The sequence below is a fragment of the Manis javanica genome, chromosome 2, assembly GCF_040802235.1.
Source record: "Manis javanica isolate MJ-LG chromosome 2, MJ_LKY, whole genome shotgun sequence".
Taxonomy (NCBI): Eukaryota; Metazoa; Chordata; class Mammalia; order Pholidota; family Manidae; genus Manis; species Manis javanica.
Genome location: NC_133157.1, coordinates 203,146,728 through 203,166,934, shown reverse-complemented (window position 1 = coordinate 203,166,934; position 20,207 = coordinate 203,146,728). Strand labels below are relative to the sequence as shown.

Below are 20,207 nucleotides of genomic sequence, written 5' to 3'. Positions count from 1 at the left end.
AACTACCCAAGAACAAAACCCCTGGGCCAGATGGATTTACCTTGGAATTTTATCAGACATACAGAGAAGACATAATACCCATTTTCCTTAAAGTTTTCCAAAATTAGAAGAGGAGGGAATACTCCCAAACACATTCTATGAAGCCAAAATCACCCTAATACCAAAACCAGGCAAAGACCCCGGCAAAAAAGAAAACTACAGACCAATATCCCTGATGAACATAGATGCAAAAATACTCAACAAAATACGATCATACATCATGACCAAGTGGAATTCATCCCAGGGATGCAAGGATGGTACGACAGTCGAAAATCCATCAACATCATCCACCACATCAACAAAAAGAAGGAAACAACACATGATCATCTCCATAAATGCTGAAAAAGCATTCGACAAAATTCAATATCCATTCATGATAAAAACTCTTAACAAAATGGGCATAGAGGGCAAGTACCTCAACATAATAAAGGCCATATATGATAAACCCACAGTTAACATCATACCAAATAGCGAGAGGCTGAAAGCTTTTCCTCTGAGATCGGGAACAAGACAGGGATGTCCACTCTCCCCACTGTTATTCAACATAGTACTGGAGGTCCTAGCCATGGCAATTAGACAAAACAAAGAAATACGAGAAATCCAGATTGGTAAAGAAGAAGTTAAACTGTCATTATTTGCAGATGACATGATATTGTACATAAAAAACCCTAAAGACTCCACTCCAAAACTACTAGAACTAATATCGGAACTGAGCCAATTTACAGGATACAAAATTAACACACAGAAATCTGTAGCTTTCCTATACACTAACAATGAACTAATAGAAAGAGAAATCAGGAAAACAATTCCATTCACAATAGCATCAAAAAAAATGAAATACCTAGGAATAAACCTAACCAAGGAAGTGAAAGACCTATACCCTGAAAACTACAAGACACTCTTAAGAGAAATTAAAGAGGACACTAACAAATGGAAACTCATCCCATGCTCCTGGCTAGGAAGAATTAGTATTGTCAAAATGGCCATCCTGCCCAAAGCAATATACAGATTCAATGCAATCCCTATCAAATTACCAACAGCATTCTTCAATGAACTGGAACAAATAGTTCAAAAATTCATATGGAACCACAAAATACCCCAAATAGCCAAAGCAATCCTGAGAAGGAAGAATAAAGTGGGGGGGATCTCGCTCCCCAACTTCAAGCTCTACTACAAAGTCACAGTAATCAAGACAATTTGGTACTGGCTCAAGAAAAGAGCCACAGACCAGTGGAACAGAATAGAGACTCCAAACATTAACCCAAACATATATGGCCAATTAATATACAACGAAGGAGCCATGGACATACAACAGGGAAATGACAGTCTCTTCAACAGATGGTGCTGGCAAAACTGGACAGCTACATGTAAGAGAATGAAACTGGATCACTGTCTAACCCCATACACAAAAGTAAATTCAAAATGGATCAAAGACCTGAATTAAGTCATGAAACCATAAAACTCCTAGAGAAAAACATAGGCAAAAATCTCATGGACATAAACATGAGTGACTTCTTCATGAACATATCTCCCCGGGCAAGGGACACAAAAGCAAAAATGAACAAGCGGGACTATATCAAGCTAAAAAGCTTCTGTACAGCAAAGGACACCATCAACAGAACAAAAAGGTATCCTACAGTATGGGAGAATATATTCATAAGTGACATATCCAATAAAGGGTTGACATCCAAAATATGTAAAGAGCTCACACACACCTCAACAAACAAAAAGCAACTAATCCAATTAAAAAATGGACAGAGGAGCTGAATAGACAGTTCCCCAAAGAAGAAATTCAGATGGCCAACAGACACATGAAAAGATGCTCCACATCGCTTGTCATCAGAGAAATGCAAATGAAAACCACAATGCAATATCACCTCACACCAGTCAGGATCGCCATCATCAAAAAGATAAACAACAACAAATGTTGGCAAGGTTGTGGAGAAAGGGGAACCCTCCTACACTGCTGGTGGGAATGTAAGTTATTTCAACCATTGTGGAAAGCAATATGTAGGTTCCTCAAAATCCTCAAAATTGAAATATCATTTGAAACCAGGAATTCTCCTTCTACGAATTTACCCTAAAAATGCAGCACTCCAGTTCGAAAAAGGCAGATGCACCCCTATGTTAATAAGTGCACTATTTACAATAGCCAAGATATGGAAGCAACCTAAATGTCCATCAGTAGATGAATGGATGAAGAAGATGTGGTACATATACACAATGGAATATTACTCAGCCATAAGGAAAAAACATATCCTACCATTTGCAACAACATGGATGGAGCTAGAGGGTATTATGCTCAGTGAAATAAGCCAGGCAGAGAAAGACAAGTACCAAATGATTTCACTCATCTGTGGAGTATAAGAACAAAGGAAAACTAAAGGAGCAAAACAGCAGCAGAATCACAGAACCCAAGAATGGACTAATAGTTAACAAAGCGAAAGGGAGTGGGGAAGATGGGTGAGAAGGGAGGGATAAGGGTGGGGCAAAAGAAAGGAGGCATTACAATTGCATGTAGAGTGTGGGGTGGGCACGGGAAGGGCTGTGCAACACAGAGCAGACAAGTAGTGATTTTACAGCATCTTACTACGGTGATGGACAGTGACTGTGAAGGGGTATGAGGTGGGGGACATGGTGAAGGGGGGAGCCTAGTAAACATAATGTTCTTCATGTAATTGGAGATTAATGATACCAAAAAAAAAATCAAACTGTACAATAAGGTATGCAGCCTGATAATCTAATCCTCATACCTAACACAAAGTATTAGGTAACCATAGTAGCAGTAAGTAATTCATGAATGCTTTAGAGACCCTTCATAGATGGTAAATCTATAACCATAGACATATTCTAGGTGTTTAACAAATACTCATTAAATATTAGACACAGATACCACAAAATTAATACCACAGTAGAAACTATTTTAGACCTAATTAAATACAGCAAATATAATATACATAAACTAACATACATATATATAATATATATATATTATATATATATACACACACACACAAATTGCCAAATAACCAAAGGGACAACCTTCATAGATTTATTGCTCCCCTTAAACACTGACATAAAAATAAAAATCTGTTATTTGGTACAGAAATTGAGGTAAAACATTGATCAAACTTACTATACAGTAATAAAGAGCAATGCTTACCTATTTCAATACATGTTATTCCCAGAGACCATACATCTACTTTCCTATCATATTTTTCTTCATTCTTGCGTAAAATTATTTCTGGGGCCATCCTAAAACATAAAATGTTACCTAAGTTAAAAAAGAAAAGAAAAGTATACTATTCTTTAAAAACGTAATGACCGTCCACATGGAGAATACCTGTGTGAATTCCAGATGATATACCTGGACATAAGAATTCTTATAATGGGAAATAAATGCATTACAGGTTGTGAGGTAAATATTTACCGTTGCATATACAGTGTTAGACTTATTCTCACCATTTCTCATGATCACATACCAGCATCCTGGAGGAAAGACTCCCCAGAGCAGGGTTGCATTCTGCATCAATTCAAGTTTGCAGATTGTAATATTGTATATCCTTTATGCCAGTGGTTCTCAAACATTTCGGTTTCAGCATCTTATTACAAAAGTCTAAATTTTGCTCGAAAGAGGGCATTTTGTCACTGGCACTTGTTTTCTTGAAGTAAACAATCTCACTACATTTAGCTGAGAAAATATCTGCCACAATAACCAACAATGAATAAGCAGTTTGTCAGTCTTTTTTGCAAATAGGAGTAGTGTTCTGTGATAAAAGTGGCTAGGACCGCCACCCATAACTAAATAAATCATACAATTATTAACTCTGGAGGCGTCTTGGTTATAAAATGAAACGCTAGTTCGCATCTTCAGCTAGACTCTAATGTTCTCACTGGTGCTTCACCTTATACTTCCTTTGTACTTGTTAAGCATAGACAAACATTTAGAAGTTTCTGCTCAGTAAGATTCTCACCAGGCGTATGTGTGTTCCTGTGTGTAAAAATATGTAAATATGTACATAGTGCTGTGTTCCTAATAAACCATATACAAATTAATACATATGTAACTTTCAATTGCCAATAATAGAGGGCTTGCAATGTGTTAAGATGTTGAAGTAAGCTTGGGGAGCCACTAAGTTCAACAAAGTTAAAAAAGTAGTTTTGTTTTTAATGCACAACTTTCTAGCTCCTTTCTAGTATCTAATATTGACCACTGATTTATAAAGAGGGGGACCATTAAGAAGCATTATTTGCCCAAAGAACCCTTTTTTTATACAGGGGAAGAGGATTCTATCTAAACTAGGGTTCTACATAAGAAATTTTTGGTCATACAGAACAGTAGTCTTCAAAGTTTTTATTTTCTTACTTCCAATGAATTTATTAAAAGAATGTATCCACTTGTACATTTTTGAGTTGGTATCTCAATTTTATAAACTTAATAATTGCAAACGATATAATGCACACATATGTATATACATTATTTTGTATATGTGCTTTACAGATATTTACAACTTGGAGCTGAGGACCTCACTCATTCATTAAAAACACTGCTGTATAATATCCTAATTAGCAATCCCAGTCTGCACGGTCATATCAACAATTCAAATCAGAATTATTTTCTGTCAGGAAATGCCAAACTTCATTTTTCATTGTAAATAACATGTGAATGTGTCCTCACAACAAATGTCCCCGTTGTAAATGAGATAATTTGTGATTCACTAAAAAAAAAGATGGGTGGAAAGATAATTGGGGAAAAGAAAAAGTAAGGAGTAAAAGGAACTGAAGAGAGATGACTGTGAAGGCAGAAGGCCCTTTGCCAAAACTTGGTGTCCTAACTCTTCAATATTTCTGATGCTATATATTCTAGATGTTACATGTTCTCAGATTGTCCCTCTGGTGATGGTTTGAGGCTTTTAATTCTCAGAACAATGCATCACTCTACTCGTCAGGATGGGTGAGAAGCCTTTCTTTAACAAACTGGGCGTTGGGAGATTTGAAAGGTAGGTGGAAAAGAAGATGCAGTAGACCTAAGACACTTCTCAACATATACAGAGAGAGGACATCTATGGAAGTTGAAGATGTGGAAAATAATTCCCTACAGACTTGCTGACATTATTATGGAATTATTTATGAATAAAATTAGATGATGTCTAGAAGTCACTTCAAATAACTGGAGGTGGGAGGGAGGGCAAGAAGTTCAAGTACACAGGGCAGCCAGGCCCTGGGGAGGTGCGGTTAGGCTGAGCTGACCGCTGTGTAAGCCTTCGTTATATTTTTGTCTATTTCCCTGTATACTTGAAATTCTCCACAATAAAAAATGAAAACAAAAGTTCCTAATCAGCTACCAGTCTTCAGGTACTCTTATTCAGAAGATCCTGACACACAGTAAGTATAAATCTAAAGAAAATTTCCACTTAGCATTTCTATCTTCTCCCTTCTTAAAGACTTAAATGTTTTCACTCCTACCCTCAATACATGATGTGGATGATAACAGGAAAGAAACACAGAGGGGACAAATAAATCAATAGGAGATACAAGGGCAACACTCCAAATCTGTATCTGAAACTACAGTGCTTAGAGTAATATCTAAAGCAGCACTGTATTTCCAGGAGAAACATAAAGTACCTGATAAAAGTACAACCACACACTGCCCATTTCAATTATGAGGATCAATACCAGATAGGACTACGCTTACCAATGCGGCGTTCCCAGAAAAGACTTGGCAGAAGAGGCCATGGAAGCAAATCCAAAGTCAGCAAGTTTCACCTGGCCTCGTGGTGTCAGAAGGATATTTCCTGCTTTGATGTCTCTGGGTTTAAGGAACACAGAAAATTATTTGTCTTTCCTTTGTAAGATTATACTGAAAATGATAAAATCATATAAAAATTTATAAAATAGGGAAGGAGAAATCAGAATAATTAAGGCCTTGGATAATCTCTCAGTTGGGATAATGAGAATTAAGATCCAAACTAAGAAATGAGATACACAGAATTCCTATAAGTATATAGTAACAATTTTCTAAAAGAGAAGATAAAATAGCAGAAACAGAAGAAAAAAATTAGGTAATTAATAGCACATACTCGATATTTGAGTGCCTGTTTATTGGTACAAATAACGGTTTTAAAAATTTAGCTGAACATTCTTATATGACTGTAAGATCTCTGAGTATAGCCTTAACAATAAAATGGAAAAAAAAGAACCTGATGCCCCAAATTTTTTAAAATTACTCATATCATTCCAAATTTTATCATAGTTCTCCTACCTAAATATGAAATGAAAACTGAAACACATGGGTAAGGTAATATCAATGATCCCAAATTTACTTTTAAACTCTTTTCTAAATCAGCAATGTATATGTGAACTAAGAAAATTATAATGGTATTGTATGCCCAATGGGCACTATAACATTCAAAAAGAAAAAAATTTCTAAGCACTTGTCAATTCATACTATATAGTATTATAATGGATATAATATTATGTCAATCTATTTTCTTCCATTTGTTTTTTTTTAAAAATGGAAGGTTCTTTGAAGTTGAGAAGACCTTAGATTCTGCTTCCAACTCTTTCATTCTCTTATTTACTATGCATGTGGATTTCTCTTGGACCTTACTACCCTCATCTAAAAAACTGATAACCCATTAATTTGCAGTGACTCTATTATGTAAGTTTACTATGTATTGTCTGGTTCACATAGATAATTTTTAAAATGCTACCTTCCTTCTAAAAACAGGCAAAACCAGTACCAATGCTAAAAATGTAGTTTATGATGGTTTAATCTTTAAATTACTATCCATTATCAAGGATTATCAAGGATTATCTCAAAAGCATAGAGTGTTAAGTAGCTTTTACTTGTCTCTGTCATGGTATCAATGGAACAAACCCGGCATTATGAGTCACCAGGAGGACAAAAGGTCTAGGTTAGCTCTAGTCTGATCTATCTTCCTTCATCAGCTTTGAGAAGTGAGTCACAAATTGGGGCATCAGTTTCTTCATTTGTAAAATGAAACAAGTAAGAATACATAATCCCTATCGTCTTTTCCACTTCACAAATTAAACTTTTCTATAATTAAATTTCTATCACAAATCTATAAAGTGCACATACTTCGGAAAGTCCAGCAGCATGTGTAGAAAAAGATAAAAATTATTCTCAACAGAGAGATCAAATAAATTAGTATATTCATTTTAAGACATGGATAACCTAAAAAAATATGAGTTTGCAAAACTCCAGAATACTTTTATGTAGCAAAAACCAACAAAGCTTTCAGGATTAATAAATTCTAGGTCTGAGAAATTTGCATATTAATATATGGTAATTTTTAAAGTACTTACCTATGGATCATGAAACGAGAATGTAAGTAGGCTAATCCACGAAGAGCACCATGTATAATTGCTGCTATTTCCATTTCTTGTAATGGCTTTTTGTGAACTTAAAATAAGATTTTATTTGAAAATAATTATTCTATAGAACACTTCTATTTTAAAATATATATACACATATCTAATATATGGGCAAATTTAAAAAAACTAACATTTAGAAGAAGGAATTTTTTGCTTTCCAAGATAATAAAACAAAGCAATTGAACTTAATAAGTGCGCAGTTGTGCCTAGTTATTATAGTTCACAGCTAATTTTCCTCTAAGTTAACATTTAACAATTATTTCATGATTATAAAACAATGAAAGAGGAGCTTTCCCTTTTTATATTCCTACATATCTTCATTCTGAACAGAAGGAACAAATCAAGTTAAATGATAAAGAATGCAGAAAAATGCCTGTTAAATCATAATGAAAGAAAACTCATCTGTTATGTAAAACATAGTATTTAATGAGGACAGTGCATACCACGCTGAGACTCTAGAATTTAGTACAATAAAATGAGAGTTCATTCACTAAGAGATTTTTTAAATAATGTTAAAACTTTCCAGGAAGAGCAAAAACGACTGTCTCTTCCTGGAAAGTTGTAACATTATTAAAAAAATCTCTTAGGGAATGAACTCTCATTTTATTATACAAATACTTTTCTTTTCTTAATAAATAAAGGAAACTTACCTTCCAGCAAATCTACAACAGATCCTGAACAATATTCCATTACAAGCTACAGGGGAAAAAATGATAAAAACATTAAAATACACTATTAAAATAAAAAGATTCTATATGAGATAAAATAAATTCACCAAGGAGATCAAGAAGATAGTTTGAAGTGAAACAAACTCTAGTTATCAATTACCTTTAAATATAAGTATACATTTTGGAACTTGTTAAATGCATACATGAAGTTAAACCAATGCTACATTAATCTTTTATAATGCCGACATATAACTGCTTGTAGAAGATGTGTGTTTCATATAATTACTAACTAAAGCTATAAAGGAATATACATATTCCATTAATATTAACCTATAGTAGCAATACTGGTATTGTTAGGAAGCAGAAAATCGTCCTCTGGTACTATATATACAAAGTTTCGGTTACAGTTTAAATCTTTCCTATAAAGCAAACACAGAGCACCTCTTACGTGCCAGGTATTTTATATATATTAACTAATTTAATCCTCATAACCGCCTCTGGAAGGAGACCCTATTATCATCCTTGTTTTACAGATGCAGAAACCTGGAAGACAGAGAGGCAGTCTACCCTCTCTGCCACTGTTTTTTCTTTTACCACAGCCTCAAATTTAGGAGTACCATTACCATCAAATTAAACCAAACATTACAAATCTAAATAAATCTAAGTTCTGTATACTAAAATGATAATCAGCTGTAGCTTATTAAAAATAAAAGGTCATTCCTGTTTAAAGAAAAATTAGCCTTTCTCTGAAAAGACATAATTACTATGCCTATACCATTGTAAGATTACTACCTTATCTTAGTTTCAACGGGGCAAAATTAATCTCCATTTTCTACAATAAAATGTCCCAATTTTCTACCTTCAGTATTATTCAGCCAAAGAATCACAATCAGTTCAGATTTCACCAGGATTCACCACCAATATTCCAACCAAGACCCTTGCGGTTAAATAGCTTACAATACATTTATGTCAAAAATAAATGCTGATTTTCATCCTTTGACAGGATTGTTCTCAACAAATGTTTGACAAAGCATTTGAAGAATGACACCGCTAACATACATCAGAACATTTTCCCGTGCACGTAACGGTCAGCTGAATCTCTGCAGTCAACCGGCAAAAGTTCTGTTATCTCTTACTGCCTAAGAGTTTCAGGAAAAGCTGCTCCTCTTTTCTCAGTATGAGCTAACATTTCAAGGTGTTTGTGCGTGGCTTTACACAACTATTTTGAGACATTTTTGACTTAATTATAAACTAAACCTACTAAAATTACAGCAAGGGGAGAGCAGATACCTACCCATGCTCTCTGCTGACGTAAATAGCAGCCTTTGTATTCTACAATGTTGGGATGTTTTAATGTTCGTAGGCACCTGACTTCCTTAATAATATCCTGCCATCTCTGTGGGGAGAAAAAAAAGAATAAAGGAAAGAATTAGGAACAGTTGCCTTTCCTTAGAAAGCTATCTAAGTACAAAAGTAATTATTAGATTAAAAAGTTAACAAGAACATACAGCTTTGCTTTATTTGTAACATTTAAATGTCAAACTAATATGTTTTAAAGAAATTACATTCATATAGTTTACAACCCAATAACATAAAATTCATTTCCGGTAGGACATATTTTTATTTTCATAAAATTTATTATCTATGAGTCTTATAAAAATTTTACAACCACACACCAAGCCAGTTGAAAACTATATACTATATTTAGTGGTTTTTCTTCAAAAGTTCAACCTCCCCCTTCTTTTTTTGCAGCTTTATTGTTGTGTAATTTACATACCTTAAAGTTCAGCTGTTGTGTTTTTGGCTTATATTGTCTACCAAATGTTATGTTTTTTCTGCTGCTTAAACTCAAATCAAGTAATTACCTAAATTCCTAAATGCACATATTCTAAAATGCTAGTGAACACTTAGGTTATAACAGAGGGAAGTTCACAGAAAAACCAAGCAGCATGGAAACATTTTCCTACAGGATTTCCCGAAGAACCTTCCCATTGACGCCTACTAGTAAGTAACAGATAAACCTTCAGCAATAAAAGCTACTCTATGACAACTTCAGAAACTTAGGCCATATCCTAAGTAGGGTGACTTGTCAGAAGCAATCAGGGAACTGAAAATACAGGTACTTGGGTCCATACCCAGAGACTCTAGAGGCTTAGTGGATGTGGGATGGGAACTTGGAATCTGTTTTTTGTTCTTGTTTCCATTTTTCCAAGCTTTACCGCTGGCTTGTATCATATTTCTAAAGGTAGGGGAACTAGAATACAGAACTTTAAAAAATGTTTTGCACTGGATTTTAAGATCCTGTATCTCCTATGTTATTTCATAAGCCCTCAAGAAAATAGAGCAAGATATTCACAGTGTAAAATGTGTAAGCTGTAAGATGCTAACTTCAGAAAGTGTTTTATGGGCTTTACATTTCAAATTTGAGTGCTCTGGGAGGCAAACTCTCAAAACAAAACCAAGCTAAAACCTGTATTCTTCAATGTAAAAAAAACTTCCAGGAAGGACGCAATATTACATGAGAGAAGATGATGCCCTAGGTGAAACTTTTTGTTCTAGGCATGACTAATTAAACAGACTCCAGCACAAGTCTGCTATGAAAGCTGGTTTTAATGTTATACTGTAGAATGGCAAATAAAATTCAACTTGTAAAAAACGGAGGTTTTTTAGGGGTTTTAGAAACTATTAAGAGATTTTTAGGTATCGACATAATGGAACAGTGATCAATCACAACAGTGTTATCATACCCATAAGTATGATTATCACAAAAAACAATATTTACCACAAAACAGAGATTACAGAAATGTAGAAAGCCAAAACCTTTAAAAATTAAAGACTGATCTAGCAATTCTACCTCTGGGCATATACCCTAAAGTTTAAAAGCCGGGACTCAAAGAAATACTTGTATACCTATGTGCATAACAGCATTATTCACAATAACCAAGGGGTAGAATCAACTAAGTGTCCATTTACAAATGGTAGATGGACAAAATGTGGTGTTTTTACACACACACAGACACAGGAATATTATTCAGCTTTAAAAACAAAGGTAATTCTGTCACACTACAACACAGATGAACTTTGAGGACACTATATTAAGTGAAACAAGCCAGTCTTCACAAAATGACAAATAGTGCATAATTTCAATTACATGAGATACCTAAAGTAGTCAAATTGATAGAGACAGAAATTGGAGAGGTGATTTCCAAGGGCTGCGGGGAGGAGGGAATGAGGTGTTATTGTTTGATGGGTGTACAATATCACTTTTGCAAATTGAAGAATTCTGGAGATGAATGGTGGTGATAGTTGCACAGCAATGTGAATGTCCTTAACACCACTGAACTTATACAAAGTGGTTAAGATGGTAAATTTGTGTTGTTTACTTTACCACAATTAAAAGTAAATAAATTTTTTAAAGAATTAAAGAAAGACAAAGAGAACAGACTTAGAAAGTAATTTTATAACCTTACACAATTAAGGAAGAACTAATCAGAATACTGATGAACTAAAGTACATGCAATACAGTATCAGTAATTTTATTTTTCAGATTATTATCCACTGCCTTATTTTTCAGACTTGATATGTAGCTGCCGATGATTATTTGAAACAGCCGTTAAATAATTTCTCAACCATTAAAAATTTATATCCAGTATACTTACTGTCAAATGTACCTTATTCTAGTTTACTTTCTCAGACATGATAATCCCTCTATTATAGAATAATCTGCTAAACAACAATTTAAAACATTAAACTCGTGTCAGCAGCACATATCTAAGAAACTTAAAAGGAAGGGATACAGTTGGGAGGTTTCTGGGATGTCAGGAATGTTGTTTATGGCTCTAGGTACAGGTTAAATGGGCACATTGAGTCTGTGGAAGAAAATTCCCTGAGATAAACCTTAGTATTTGTATATTTTTCAACATTTTTTGAAAAAATTCCCACCTATCCCCAATTAAAAACGGTATGGCTTTCTTTAACATGCCAATACAAACATATATATTTCACCTACCTCCACAGCCTTCTGTCCACTATAAGGTATTCTCTTGATAGCCACCACGTCACTGGTGTGCACGTCTTGTGCCTAAAAAAGACAGAAGACCACTGTTAAAATAAACATTTATAAACTACCATGTCCAAAAAGATACCAAAACTGCTTTTAAAGAACATTAAAAACATAAGTAAATAGATAACAAAAAGCATATCAAATTATCAAGGAGCTGGTACTTTAGAAATAAAAATAATGCATGTTTATCTTTGAATAAGCTACTTGAGAGGAAAAATATAGAAATTTGAATAGAACTATAAACAAACAAAATGACTAGTACAATCTATGGTAGGCCTGGAAATGTCAAAATTTCAATGAAATGGACAATTCTCTAGGAAAGAACTACTAAAATTGATCTAGAGAATAATTTGAGTAAAACAGTGGTGGAAGATTGAAAAGAATACTAATTGTCTTTAAAATTGTTGTGAGTGGAGCAGTTTCTCTAGGGGAACTTCCCAGGATAAAAGGGGAGAAAAAGGAAAGCTACCCCATTAATTGTAAGGAGGCAGTCTAACCCAACAACTAAACCCTCACAAGCAGCGCAAGATAGAAAGTTAGGTACCAATCTGACTTATAAATGTAGACAAGGGAACTCTAAATAAAATTTTAAAACCAAATATTACCGGGGCATTAAAAGAATATTTCATTTGGATAAAATATATTACCACAGAAATGCAAAATTTTGATACAGGAAAACATTTCATAATTTGCCATATTTTTTTTACAAATCAAAGGGGAAAATATATACTTATACATATAAACGCTTAATAAATGCTGAAAATGCAGAAAGAGTCCAACTCTAAATGTATTTAATGCAGGGAAGACCGAACTCTTAGAAAACCCACACAGGAAAGGTAATTCCTCAACATGATAAATCATGTCTATTGTAAACAGCTATTAACTAGAATTAAGACAAGACAGCTAAAATGGTATCACTCATTACTATTTACCACTGCTGTGGAATTTTGATTAAAAAATAAAAGCAAAAGCAGAGAACATGAAAGTTAACCCTTTAGAAAGTAAGAGCCCAAATTCTCATTATGAGTTTAAAAAAAAAAGATGATATATAAAGAAGGCACAAGAGGATAAGCTGCAAAACATTTCATATGAGTTCAGTAAGAAGGGTTAATCATCTCTAGTCATCTGTGGAAGAATTCATCTTCAATTCAGTCTTTAATGAATTCTCAAAGATAAAATGTTTTAAAATTAGATTATGGTGATGGCTACAAAAATCTCACTTACTAAAAATCTATGAAATGCACACTTAAAATTGGTGAACAGAGAGTAACTTAAATCTTAAAAAAGCTGTTAAAAAGTTAGACAAGCAGGTATGTAAAGTATATGTAAATAGAGTTCCTTAAAAATATATATATATATACATATATATATATATATATTCTTTTAAGTGGTTCCTTGGAACAATTAATGACCTTCCAAATTCAATTACTAGCAGACTAGTTAAGGAAAACGTGCACCACTTAACATAATGGGTGAAGTGGATCTATCTGCATAAGATCTCGAATATGAATTTATTTTTCCAAAATGTTCTCTACTCATCAATTTGTGAGCCCCTTGATTTTAGTCAATAGGTCTAACCAGCTATATTCTTTTCTAACAGTTTTAATGAGATATAATTTACATAGCACACATTTCACCCATTTGAATGTCTGTAATTCTATACCTTTTAGTGCACTAACAGATGTATGGCAATACTGATCAATATGACAGATATATGCAATTTACCGATAACTACAATGTTAGAACTTTCATCACCTTAAAGAGAAACTCCAAACTGTTTCATTTAAAAATGGTTAAAATGGTAAATTTTATATTATGTGTACCTTACCTCAAATTTTTTCCCCATTAAAAAAAACAGAGAAAAGAAACCCCACACCCTTTAGCTATCACTCTCCTATCCCTATTCCTCACCCCTTCAGCCCTAAGGAACAACTAATCTACTTTCTGTGTCTCTGGAGATGTGCCCATTCTGTACACTTTGGAACCATATAATATATGGTCTTTTGTGACTGGTTTCTTTCACTTAGTAATGTTTTCAAGATTTGAGACCAGTGAATGTTGAGCATCTTTTTATGTGCTTTTTGGCCATTTCTACATCTTCGGAGAAATGTCAATTCAGATCCTTTGCCCGTTTAAAAATTGGGTTGCCTTTTTTTTATTAAGTTGTAAGAGTTATTTATATATTCTAGACACAAGTCCCTTAGCAGACATATGATTTACAAATAATTTCTCCTATTCTATTGTTGTCTTTTCAGTTTTGAAGCATAGAAGTTTTACATTTTGATCAAATCCAATATCTATGTTTTTCTTTTGTTCATGCTTTTGTTGTCATTTCTAAGAATCCTTTGACAAAACCAAGGTCATGCAGTTTTACCCTAAGAGTTTTATAATTTTAATGTTCACATATGGTATGAGGTAAGGGTCTAATTTCATTGTTCTGCTAAAGAGCTGCATTTCTAATTAGCACAAGATAAAGTTCAAAAGTGGGTAGCAGTGCGGTCACCTGGAGTAGATTCCGGAACAGAAAAGAGCACAAAGACTGGGAAAATCTGAATAAAGTGTGTTGTTTAGTTAATAGTATCAGTGTATCAATGTTGATTTATTAGTTTTGATAAAGGTTCTGTGGTTATGAAACTTGTAAACTTTAAAGGATCTGGGTGAACATTATAGGGCAAACTCTATTATTGCAAAATCTGTAGCTCTAGCATTACTTTAAAATAGTAAGTTAAAGTGACTGTAATTTATTAAAATCCAAACTCATTAGTAATGATGATTACATTAAAATTAAATCAGATTGAGATGAGATTACTTTTGCCTATCACACACACACACAAAAACCAACAGAAAAATATTTAATGTCCACAGTCATGTTTCTCTGTCCCTTCAGGATTATGAGTTGTGCTTACTTACCATGTCTCCTTCATCTCCTCTAATCTGGAACAATTTCCTCAACTCTTCCTTGTCCTTTATGACACTGGCATTTTTTGAGACTACACAGCAGTACTTACCTTACTAAATTTGTGTTTGTCTGAAGCTTCTTCAAGATTAGATTCTGGTTACATATCTCTGGCTGAAATACTACATGAGTAATATTGTGTCCTTTTCAGGGTATCATATCTGGATGCATACAATGTCTGTTTATCACTGGTTACAAATTTTCATCACCTACTCAAGGTGTGTAACTGTTTCTTTCCAATGTATATAGTTATAACCACTGTTTCCTACTTTGTATCTAGCAACCTGTGCAGAGATACTTTTAAACTATATAAATATTCTGCTCATCAAACTTTCCCCCTAGGTTTAGCAACCACTGAAGATTCTAGCCCTGAGCAATCTTTGCAATGATGATTTCAAAATGCTGGTTTTTCCCAACTCTACAATTCCCTTCACATTTACCAGTCAGCATTCTATTATAAAGAAAAGCCCTCCCTTTCTATCTATCCATCCTATATCTGTCATGGAAATTAGGAATTCCTATTTTATTCAATGGGTTATAATCAGTAGATGTCTACATTGATGCTCAAATTGTTCCAGATGGGGCCAGTGGGAGCATCTTCAAGCTGGTTCTAGCATCCTCTTGAAAGGTCCTATTTTTCATTTAAAAGCATTTTTTACATTTCTGGTTCAAGTTATAAAGCTTATCTTTTATGATCCTTGTCCCCACAATAGAATGAACCATTACTGCAAGAGCTCTTGATCCATGTAGTGAGGAATCCAAGATCTGAGTGCTAAGTGTGCTTGTTGCTACTAGGGTATCAACGCAACTAGAATCTTACAGAAGAGAGAGCTAGGAAATATATATGTCATGTAATTAGTTCATATTAATGCCACAAATTCCTATGCAATACCTATCTAGTCCCACGTGGTTCTTCATTACATTTGCCAATTTCCTATTTCTATCATTCTTTTCAGTTAGGATCTGAGCCCAAAATGACATCAAAATTATTCACTGCTCAATCTTTTAACACACAGTTTCAGAACTGTCACACCCATACCAATATGAAACAAGTTTACGGAGAAGAGTTCAAGATTTGTTTGCACTTTCCTCTTCCCAACCAGACAGAGGGTATACAGCTAAAAAACTGTGTATGAAAGTTACTCGTATTAGTTTTGGTTTTTACTCCAGTGTGGTTATAGCCCAAATACAGTTGAATTCATTGTTCTGGCTTGCCTATTAGCGGCTCCCCCCCCCATACATAATGACTTAATTTTAACTTTTAATATACTAAATATTTATTATCAAAAGAGGTAAAACAAGTTATCATTCTATCCTCTTTCTACTTCTTTCTATTCCCCACAACTATCACCATTCTGTATCTTGAATTGTTGGTTGTATGGCGTATAACTATCTAATTTCATCAAACTGTACATTTAACATATCTGCATTTACTGTATATAAATTACACTTAATAAAACAAGTCAACTAAAAAATACTACTGACACACATTGAATGGCTACATGACAGAGATATTTTCAACAGCTTCTCTTATTGGGCCCATTTCTAAGAGTCTGTATATTTTTTTCCTCTTTTATTCTATATTTCTCCAGAGTAGTATTAAGGAGAACAATGGGAGAAGCTTACATTCAGACAAAACTGTAACACAGAAAAAAAGGTTGTTTATGAAATACCTGTTTTCTGAGTGCCTCTTCCCTTATTCTGTGTCCAATCCAGAAATCAAACAAACATAACCTACATCACACACACACATAAAACATGTGTACACAAAAAGACTCTGCAAGGATGTTTATTTAAATGTTAACAGCAGCTGCCTTTGGGTAGGAAAATTGCAGAGGGAGTTTCTACTACCTTACTTTTACCTCTAATTTATGAATAGGAAATAAGTGAAAAGTTCAAATTGTTAAGAATTTGGAACACATTTTCTCTTTTATTCTTAAGGTACCCATTAAAATGAAAAAACTAAATCTGTAATATTACCAAAATATTAAACATCTATACAAAACTTGTTGCTGAGAAAAAAAAAGCAATCTTAATAGGAAGAAATAATGAATGAATAATAATGAAATGTGTGTATGGGACTTTACGTAAGTCAGTGTTTTGCAATATTTGATTCAATTACAATGTAAGTTATAAAACTGCTAAAGTAGTGTAAACAACATGGAAATTAAAACCGAATATCTTTCCCATTTTTTCAATAATCTAAGAAGCTCAATAAATAAAATGATCTCTTTTTATATACACCTAATGCAAGTGACTGTAAAACAGACTATTGCCTATGTCTTTTTGTATTACTGATTTTTACTCTGCCAGGACTGTATATTAAATAAATGCTGGTCACTGACATTAAGCCTTTAACACTTACAAAGAACACTGCTCCAAAGCCTCCCTGGCCAACTTTTATGAGATCTTTGAAGCGCTTCCCTGGATCTTCTTTGGAGAAGAGTTTTGCAATCTCAGGGTCCTTCAGGGTCTGTGCTGGGATAGTTGACGACATCCTGCTGGGCAATCAGCTGTCTGACTCTAATTTTATGCTGCTCTCCCAAACCTTGGGAAATTGGTATGAATGAAGCCACGTTGGCATAAACAATTGGAGAGAAATAAGAAAAGAAAAAAGGAAAAGAAAAAGTTGCTAAGAATAATTAGTATATCATTTTCTGACTGCATATATAAAATTATCTTAGATGTGGAATTCCACTGAAAAAGTGTTGCCTACTAGTGCAGGACTCTTAAACCCAGCTCATCATCACAATCACCTGTGCTGCTTAAAAAAAAAAAAGATTCCCACTATACATAGTATGTAAATACATACTATATATACACTTCTAAAAATTAGATCAATCGTCATGTACTGGAAGGCTTTCTGTGTCAGTACTTAAAGATTTATCTAACTCTGATGCAATAAGCTCATCAGCAAAAGAGATAATACAGTAGGAAGACCATTAAAAACATGCCCAACAACTCAAAATGTACCCATAATACGTTTCTAACAACAGGAAGATTCCCATCTATTAATGACCTTCAAATGCAAGAAAATAGATAATAGATTTAATTCAGTAAGATTTCTTTTCCTTTCAGATACTACTTGGCAGCGTTTAATCAACTCTAACACAGATACTCAAATGCAATGGGAGAAAATAATGAATTTAACATAGATAGACAACTGTTTCCTCCATAACCTGATTCACACTAAAATATGGCCTTACCAAATCTGCTTCATTATGTAAGTAGATACACTACAGAATTCCCTGGTGGTTCTGGTATCAGTTCCTTTGTATCAGATTACCAAATTTCAAAAATGGCTGCTATAAATGAGAGGCTTCAGAATCTGGTTCTAGAATGACACTGCCTAGATAGGAATCCTGACAACAATTATTTACCAACTATGAACTTGGGTAGCCTCATTTTCCAAATCTATAAAATGAAAGAAATAACCTACCTCCTAGAGTATCTGTGAGGGTTTAACGAGTTAATGAATGTTAAGTGTAGACTAGTACTCAGGAGCAGTAAGCAGTACATTAAATGTTAGTTATCATGACCTCCTTAAATTTACCACTTAAAATTAAAAACTCCTGAATTTGATTTCATTAAACTAATAAGGGAAAATAAAGCTCTAGCCAGTTTTTGCCATGCCCAAAGCATATTTTTAAAATTTTTGAATGTTTTTAATTTTATTAATTTCAAAAATTTTTTAAATGAGAAGAGAATTTGTGTCTCATCTCATTTTTAGTGAATTCAACTGAACCAATTATAATGCCTGTTATTAAATTTATAACTACATAAAACACATTTACATATCTTTTGCACTTCCCTAAATTAATACTACATTGCAGAAAAATTCAAACTACGAGTTTATATTCCTTTTCTAAGATTTTCAAGGCTGCACCATATTCTTCACTTTTACCAATCACTCTGCACTGGAATAGAGTTCCCTGGAACAATGCTTCAATTACAATTCTTCTAAGAATATGTGACCACAGAAAAGTCATTTAACTTATCACTCCTAAAATGAGGAGATCAAACTAAATTCTATACAAAGTGTTCCCATTCAATTTATACACCTGTGAAAAACAAAAAGCCTTCAATGTACCTAAGACCTTATTTAAGAACTTTGAATTATCAAATTATAGTACCTTTTTTACAAGCATTACCTTACATAAAATTTTGTCAAAATTTTGAAAAGAGAGAAAAAAACATGTTCAATAATATCTTTAAAGTGAGGAAAGTAAAGAACTGCCAATCCAGAAGAGAATCATTATTTAAGCAAAAGTTTTGTGAAATGAATGCAAAAATAATAGAGAAAGGAAGAGGGAGAGAGAGACAGAGACACTTAGATGATGGAAAGCTAAGAGAATCTGACCTCCATTAACAGATCTGTGAAATATTAAACAAAAGAAAGCTAAAGGCTATATTACTACCACACAAAATATTCAGAGCTAGGAAAATTACAAGGAGTAAAGAGGGACATTACATAATGTTATGATTTCCTTCATCAAATTCTAAATGTATACTCACCTGACAAAAGAGCTTCGAAATACACGAAGGAAAAACTGACACAACTGAAAAGAGAAAATTCTGTAACTAGAACACCACCACCACAGACCAACACTACCAACCAACAGGTCCTAGTGACATTCCAGTATGCAGCCTGGCCACAGAATGAACATTCTTCCCAAGAGTGCATTATGACATACGCCATGAGATCATATACCGGGTCATAAAGCTAAACTTAACAAGGGAAAAAATTTCAATTCATACAAAATGTTTTCTGATAAGAGCGTAATAAACTTAAAATCAGTAACAAAACAGTTAAAAAAAAAAAAACAGGACCTCAAGTGTGGAAATTAAATACACCTCGAGGTAACCCATGAGTCGATAAAGACATTTCAAGGGCAAAGAGAAAATAATATGAATTGTGTGAAAATAGAAATATAACAAAATATACAGGATTCTTACACAGAAATTAAAGCACTAAACCATAGTAGAAAGAAAACTCCAATGAATAATCTAAGCTCCCATCTTAAAAATCCAGAAAGAGAAAAGCAAATAAAACCAAAGATAAGTATAGAGGGAAATACTAAAG

General features: G+C 33.7%; 1 protein-coding gene across 2 annotated transcripts in view; it reads right to left on the bottom strand.

The window, feature by feature from the left end:
- Positions 1 to 20,207, bottom strand: part of LOC140847987 (serine/threonine-protein kinase TAO1-like) — a 230,117-nt gene that overhangs the window by 57,243 nt on the left and 152,667 nt on the right. For both annotated transcript variants that reach the window (XR_012128394.1, XM_073230034.1), the window contains exons 2-7: positions 12,115 to 12,186; positions 9,400 to 9,501; positions 8,088 to 8,133; positions 7,369 to 7,465; positions 5,735 to 5,848; positions 3,203 to 3,294 (exon numbers count right to left, since the gene is read on the bottom strand). Coding sequence is in view for 1 of the 2 variants with exons in the window: in XM_073230034.1 (XP_073086135.1) it covers positions 3,203 to 3,294; positions 5,735 to 5,848; positions 7,369 to 7,465; positions 8,088 to 8,127 (343 nt within the window). In the remaining variant the exon portion in view is untranslated. The remainder of the gene's footprint in view (positions 1 to 3,202; positions 3,295 to 5,734; positions 5,849 to 7,368; positions 7,466 to 8,087; positions 8,134 to 9,399; positions 9,502 to 12,114; positions 12,187 to 20,207) is intronic.